General features: G+C 54.1%; 1 protein-coding gene across 12 annotated transcripts in view; it reads left to right on the forward strand.

Moving 5' to 3' along the window:
* ING5 (inhibitor of growth family member 5) overlaps positions 1–3,509 on the forward strand; it is a 41,218-nt gene extending 37,709 nt beyond the window's left edge. For all 12 annotated transcript variants that reach the window (XM_026449066.2, XM_026449071.2, XM_026449065.2 and 9 more), the window contains 3 exons: positions 53–188; positions 324–385; positions 2,104–3,509. In XM_026449066.2, coding sequence (XP_026304851.1) covers positions 53–188; positions 324–385; positions 2,104–2,146 — 241 coding nt within the window. In that variant the 3' untranslated portion in view covers positions 2,147–3,509. The remainder of the gene's footprint in view (positions 1–52; positions 189–323; positions 386–2,103) is intronic.
* Positions 3,510–7,192: the final 3,683 nt, after the last annotated feature.

A 7,192-nucleotide genomic window follows, 5' to 3' on the forward strand; every position in this document is an offset into this window, starting at 1 on the left:
CGTCCTGTCCCCGGCAGGTCTGAGTTCGCTGACACCGTCCTGTCCCCTGCAGGTCTGAGTTCGCTGACACCATCCTGTCCGTGCACCCCTCCGACGTGCTGGACATGCCGGTGGACCCAAACGAACCCACGTACTGCCTGTGCCACCAGGTCTCCTACGGGGAGATGATCGGCTGTGACAATCCAGATGTGAGTGTTGCCTGCGGGATTCGCACCATGGGGCACGGTCTTGTGTGGGGCAGGGCTGGCGGGTGTTGGCATTTCCTGTGTTTTGCATACAGAACATGAGGCGTGTTGACTGCGGTTTCTTCCTTTACTTCGCAGTGTCCAATTGAGTGGTTTCACTTTGCCTGCGTGGACCTTACCACGAAACCCAAAGGAAAATGGTGAGTGTGGGGATGCTCGCTCCGTGTTCTCCCAGCCTGCTGGGTGTCGGGCTGCCGGCCTCCCCGGGAGAAGGCGCTCGATGGCAGGATCTTGCCAGGCTTAGCGGGGCGCGGTAGCCACGTAGGCATGCCCCACGGTGGCCTCAAGGCTTGTGGCTGGCTACTCTGGGCGTGGCTTTTCCCTCCTTTGCTGCTGTGCCTGTCTGAGCCGGCAGAGGGATGTCGTCACCCCGGGACAGCGGTTACCAAGTTACATAATATTCACGTTCACGGCCCCTCCTGAAGGACAACCTTCCGGACTCTGCGGGAGGTAGGGATTGTCTTAAATCAGAATGAGAGGTTCTTGTCCCCTAGGGAAATCTGGGAAAGATAGCACGAGAGGTGAGTCCTGAAGCCAGGGCGTGGATCTGGGGCCTGTGGCTCTGTCTGGTGGAGAAGAGTGCAGGTGCCAGGAGCAGTTTATCTTCCTGACCCTTGCATCCCCTTGGCAATGGCAACTTTCTGCATTGTCGTTCCTCAGATTTCATTTAAACAAAAACTTATAGTCTGGGCAACATCAGGAGACCCCATCTCTACAAAAAATACAAAAATTAGCTGGGCGTGGTGGTGCGTGCCTGTGTCCCAACTACCTGGGAGCAGGCGGAGGTGCGAAGTTGGCTTGAGTCTGGAAGTCCAAGGCTTCAGTGAGCTGAGATTGCGCCACTGCACTCCAGCCTGGGCGAGAGAGCAAGACCCTGTCTCAAATAAATAAATAAAAAGATAAAACCTGGCTTTGTTTGCCTGTGCTGAAAATCTGTAAATGGATATATGTTCTGAAAATGAAATCAGAATGTGCTCTTCTGTGTGGCACTCAGAGGTCATCGTGGCAGTGTGTTTGAAACTCCGGCAGACTCGCCCGAGTTGGTGAGAGCCAGCTCTCACCAACACTTGGTGTTCGGTGTGAGGACACAGAGGGAAAGGATGCTGTGTCTCGGAGGCTGGCCAAGCTCACGGCGTCATGTGGCATCGACACAGGCTGTCCTGTCACGGGGACACATGGCACTGCAGTGCCCCATGCTGTGCGGCTGGGGGACAGTGCACCAAGGGTTTGGAGAAGGGCCATGGAGGCTGTTAGGGCGGAGGGCCCTGGGCAGGCTTGGCCTGGGCCAGATGGGGGTTGACGGTTGCCTTCACATGCAAGTTGGCTGCCTCCTGCGTGGGGAACCTATGGAATGTCCTCTGTGGCCAGCAGCTGCCTCTGTTCAGGAGCCCCCAGTGTGTGCGGCTCCAGAACTTGCTCAGAGTCACCAGGGAGCACTTGTGAGATGGCAGCTTCCAGGGCCAGTGCAGGGTGCCTGGCTGGGTTTCTGTGGGCCTGAGGGGCTGCCATGCTCATGCGTGCTTGGTACCTGCAGCCCCCAGGCTCCAGACAGAGGGCACCAGCGCCCCTGCCATCGGCCGGGGAAGGAGGACCCACCTGTTAAGGAGGAACGCCTGGGTGTCAAATCGCTTTTGCTCATTGACGTGTATCTGTCAACTTCAGAACGGACGCCCTGCATAGAGCGGCACACATAGGCCCGTTTTCCCTGCGGGAAGGCGGCAGCCCCACTGTGTGTGCCTCTCTTGGTGCTGCCCCCCAGCCTCCAGCAGCCCTGGGAGACATGGGGAGGCGGGGCCTGGGCACGCTGCACCCTGGTGGAAATGGCGACCAGGGCCTCACTGCGCCTTTCTTGTCACAGGTTCTGTCCACGGTGTGTCCAGGAAAAGAGGAAGAAGAAGTAGGAGGAGCTGTGTGCCCAGATCCCAGGAGCAAGTTAATCTCGTCCTTCATTCGTGTTGCAATATTTCCCTTCATTTTAAAACTACCTTGTTCGGTTGATACTTAGTAACTCCGTGGCCAGTTGAAATTCTGGATGTTTCCTAGAACAAGAACCCATCAAACCCCGTTCGCACAGAAGGGCGACCTTGCAGGGACTCGCCGCGTTGATGTTAGCGTGGCTTTTACAGGACTCCCCCGCGCATCAGCAGGGAGCCCCAGCGGACGTGGCGGGTGCTGGTGCGCCCGGGCTGCCCGGCCAGGCGTGCGGGCTGCGGGGACATGGTAACCTGGTCCACGGCCGCCGCTTTGCAGCGCGCGGCGCCACCTCGCGTAGCTTTCGTGTGGTTTTCTAGGACTGTTTGGTACAGCCCAGGCTCCCTGCGCCCCAACACCGCTGGAGCACGCCTGCCACTGAGCCGCGCGAGTGGGGCCAGTGCCTCCTCCCACTCAGCGCCGCGCTGCTTGGGCGCCTCTGACGGCCCGGGAGGGCTGGGGGCCCTTCCCCGGAGGAAGTGGCCTCCGCTTCACTGTGCGCTGCCTTTTTAGCTTGGACTTCAGTCCTCCCTCGGGGGAGTCACCTCTGGAGTAAACGGCTCTTCATTAGCTTGGAGTAGCTGTGGGTCCTGTGACCAGCACCCACCAGACCCTGGAACAGAGCTGGGCTGATGTTCCGTTTCTCTGGGAATTGGTGATGTTTTTACTGTGAAGATGAAATTATCCTAATAGCATGAAGATCATGGGTCTACGTGTGTCTGTGAAGTGAGTCCCGTCCGCCAGGAGCTGATGAACCACGAATGCCTCTGCTTGTGCATTCCCAGGCCCGCAGCTCCCGTCCAAGGGGACTCTGATGTGAATTTGTTGTGAATTTATTGTGCCACAATAGCAGTTCTGGAATGAAGCTAGGAAACCCGAGTGTGCTTTTTGTTTAATCAGCATTCACCAAGCTGAGCTGGAGCCGTCTTTTCGGTGGTAGTTGGGGAAGGCTGTGCAGATTTGCTCTGCTGTGATGCGTTGGTGACGGTGCCTAGCCTGCGGTTCCCGACAGCATCAGCATCGCAGGCCCTGGGAAATCCTCTCCTGTGCCTTTAGAGGAAGGAGAGGATTCCTGAGGAATGCAGGGGAGCCTGTTTCTGTCCTCACACCACAGAAAGAAACCTGAGGGAAAACTGAGACGTGAGGTTCCCAATTTAAGCCTGGTTTTCTTCATGGTGGGGGGCCATTTGGAATGACAGCCTCACTTCCTCCTGATGGCTACATCTATATCTTTTCCTCCTGTTTTTAATGTTTCACTAGGGAGAGGAAATAAAGCAGAAAGGAACGTGTGAAGCTCTGTGTCTCAGACGGGGCCCTCCCCACAAGAAGCTGGTAGTCAGTGAGTGAGAACAAGAGAACAAGAACATCCTGAACAGTCCTGGTTGGGATGGTGTCCACACTCTTGTTCTGCAGTTCTTGAACCACATGGATGTCTCTGGGCCGCCTGTCCTTTCCGGGAGCCGGCCGAGGGTGTGGGGCAGTGGGTGGGAGTGGATCCTCTGGGCGCAGGTGCCCGGCAGGTGCAGGCGGGCAGTGGGCCACTGCTGCTGCTCGTCCCTGCCAGTGTCTGGACCTGAAGGGGCTCCCTCCAAGCGATGCGTTCCTGCGGCTCAGAAGGGAAAGCATCAGAGAGGGCAGGCTACACTGTTTCACACCCTCAGCCATGGCTGTGAAAATGGGTGGGTTTTGTTAGGTTTTTTCCTTTTTGAAACAGAGTCTTGCTCTGTTGCCCAGGCTGGAGTGCAGTGGTGCAATCTCAGCTCACTGCAAGCTCCACCTTCTGGGCTCAAGTGATCCACCTCAGTCTCCTGAGTAGCCGGGATTACAGGCACGCACCATCAGACCCAGCTAAGTTTTGTATTTTTGTTGGACAGGGTTTCACCATGTTGGCCAGGCTGGTCTCAAGCTCCTAGGGTCAAATGATCCGCCTGCGTCGGCCTTCCAAAGTGCTGGGATTACAGGTGTGAGCTACTGCACTCAGCTAGGAGATGGGTTTTCATGTAATGACTTGACTTTTTGTTAACAGGTTTTGTGTGTGTGTGTGTGTTTTGTTTTTTGGTGTCTTTTTTTTTTTTTTTTTTTTGAGACGGAGTTTTGCTCTTGTCACCCAGGCTGGAATGCAATGGCACCATCTTGGCTCACTGCAACCTCTGCCTCCTGGATTCAAATTATTCTGTCGCCTTAGCCTTCCGAGTAGCTGGGACTACAGGTGTCCACCACCGCTCCTGGCTAATTTTTGTATTTTCAGTAGAAACGGGGTTTCACCATGTGTGGCCAGGCAGGACTCAAACTCCTGACCTGAAGTGATCCACCCGCCTTGGCTTCCCAAAGTGCTGGGATGACAGGCATGAGGCACCGCACCTGGCCAACACAGATGCTTAATGATCATGGAGAATACATTGTGGAAAATTTTCTTCTCTCTTTTACCGTATTATGAGACAGAGTCTCCCTCTGTCACCCAGGCTGGAGTGCAGTGGCGTGATCTTGGCTCACTGCAAGCTCCGCCTCCCGGGTTCATGCCATTCTCCTGCCTCAGCCTCCTGAGTAGCTGGGACTACAGGTGGCCACCACCACGCCCGGCTAATTTTTTTGTATTTTTTAGTAGAGATGGGGTTTCACCGTGTTAGCCAGGATGGTCTCGATCTCCTGATCTCATGATCCACCCGGCTCAGCCTCCCAAAGTGCTGGGATTACAGGTGTGAGCCACCGCGCCTGGCCCTCTTTTACCATTTTTGTGAAGAGGGATAGGTAAGTGCAGGGAGTTTGTGCTGAAACAGTGCCTGGCAATTTTTCAGAAATGAGTTTGATATTTCGCTCCACCTTTGAGCTGTCTGGAAGGAGCTGGGGTTGTTGATGCTTTTGGCTACCTGGCTTCCTGAGGTCTTGCTGCTTTCTGGGGAAAGATGACTAGCTTCCACACGGGAAGCTTCTGTCTAACACGTGATGATGTGGTCCTGCCTGCCACTGTGCACCTTCCCAGGTATTGAATTTTGACCTTTTCAAGTTTCTGTGCTTATGTGTTTTTAATGTTTACTTTTTGCCACTTACGATAATATCACCAAAATAATATGCAGAGTGTTTGGAAGAAACACAGAAAACATGAGCAGAATGAGACAATTCCTTGGGCTGTAGTTTGGACCCGACTGAATCCTGAGTACTCTGTGGCTGATGCTGTCCTACCTGTGGGAGAGACACACTCAGGAGTGGCTGTTTGGCCAGAAAAGAAGGCAATGGCCCCTGGCCTGGCCCCAGCCCTGCAGGGACACAGGAGCCACACCATTTGCAGCATCCACACCTTGCTCCAGAAGGCCTGGCCGCCTTCTCCCAGGGGGTGATTCAGGGATTTAGTCTTGGACCAGACCCCCCTCCACAGCTGCCCAGCTCCAGACCCATCTCCTGGATTGAGGGTGTCTGGGCTGGACCCAGTGGGTCATTCTGGCAGCTTCATCTGAGCCGAAGGTGTGGGTCCTCTGTGGCTGTGCGATTGACCTCTATGGGAAGGAGCGTTCTGCCCATTTTCCTTGTTTTCAGTGCTGCGGTATCAGACAGTGGTCTGAGGAAATCCTGTAGGGGAAGGCAGGCTGCTTTGAAAACAGGAGCTGGTCAGACTGAGCCCTCTGCATCTGTGAATGTGCCCCAGGTGCTGCTGCTGGGGACGTGGATGCCGAGCGGAGGCCTGCATGGCCTCCTGTGCAGCAGCTGACCACCTGTCTCATGTTGGGCGGGACCCCTGGGCGGATGGACATGAGACCACTGTTGGCCAGGGACACCGAGCGGAGGCCTACGTGGCCTCCTGAGCAGCACCTGACCGCCCGTCTCATGCTGGGTGGCACCCATGGGCGGGTGAACATGAGACCACTGTTGGCCAGGGACACCGAGCAGAGGCCTACATGGCCTCCTGAGCAGCAGCTGACCGCCTGTCTCACTGTTGGCCAGGGCTTTGTGGCGTGGGTGTTTTCCAGTCTGCCTGGAGCAGCGAGAAGCAGCTGTGCAGACCGGTGGCGGTGGGAGGGTTTGCCGGGACAGATGGGGACACCAGCCAGCTTGTCTTCTCTCCAGCAGCCCCACCATACTTGGCCTCCTGTCCTGTCATTGGGAGCCCTGGCTGGGGCTACTTTGAGCAATGACGCTGGCCCAGAGCAGCTTCCCACATGACCACAGAGCCGAGGGTCTGCCCTGTCCTAGGTTAGGTCTTCATGGTTTAGAATAAAACTGTGAGAGATGTTTATTATGGGCATTGAAGACTTAGGTTTTCCTAAATTTTCATTGACCAGTGATTGGCTTTCAATACCTGTGCTGAGAGGAATTTTAAGCCAGGGGAAGTTTAAGAAAATGTTCCCATTCAGGAGAGATCACACTGGAGTTTCTTTCTTCCTCTGTATTTTGTGGTGTTCACCTTTAACCACATTTCATCCAAAAAGATGATGCAGCTTTAACATGAATGTTACATTTTTATTTTCAAGGAATTATTATCTATGTTCCCTTTGTAAAGGAAATATTGTAAATCTTTTTATTAGATAATGTAAAGATGTATATCAGTATTTTTGGATCATGTTATAGATTATGGATACATTGTTTAATAAATAAAGTATTTTTTGGAACAAACAGTTGAAAGTGCATCTGTATTAGCCCGTTTTCACGCTGCTGATAAAGACATACCCAAGACTGGGTAATTTATAAAGAAAAAGAGGGTTCTTTGAAAAAAATTTTTCTTTTCTTTTTCTTTTTTTGAGACAGAGTCTTCTCGCTCTGTCACCCAGGCTGAAGTGCAATGGTACTGCGTGATCTCGGCTCACTGTAACCTCCGCCTCCTGGGGTCAAGCGATTCCCCTGCCTCAGCCTCCTGAGGAGCTAGGATTACAGGCGCATGCCACCCACGCCCTGCCAATTTTTGTATTTTTAGTAGAGATGGGGTTTGGCCATGTTGGCCAGGCTGGTCTTGAACTCCTGACCTCAGGTGATCCACTTGCCTCAGC

The sequence above is a fragment of the Piliocolobus tephrosceles genome, chromosome 11, assembly GCF_002776525.5.
Source record: "Piliocolobus tephrosceles isolate RC106 chromosome 11, ASM277652v3, whole genome shotgun sequence".
Classification (NCBI taxonomy): Eukaryota; Metazoa; Chordata; class Mammalia; order Primates; family Cercopithecidae; genus Piliocolobus; species Piliocolobus tephrosceles.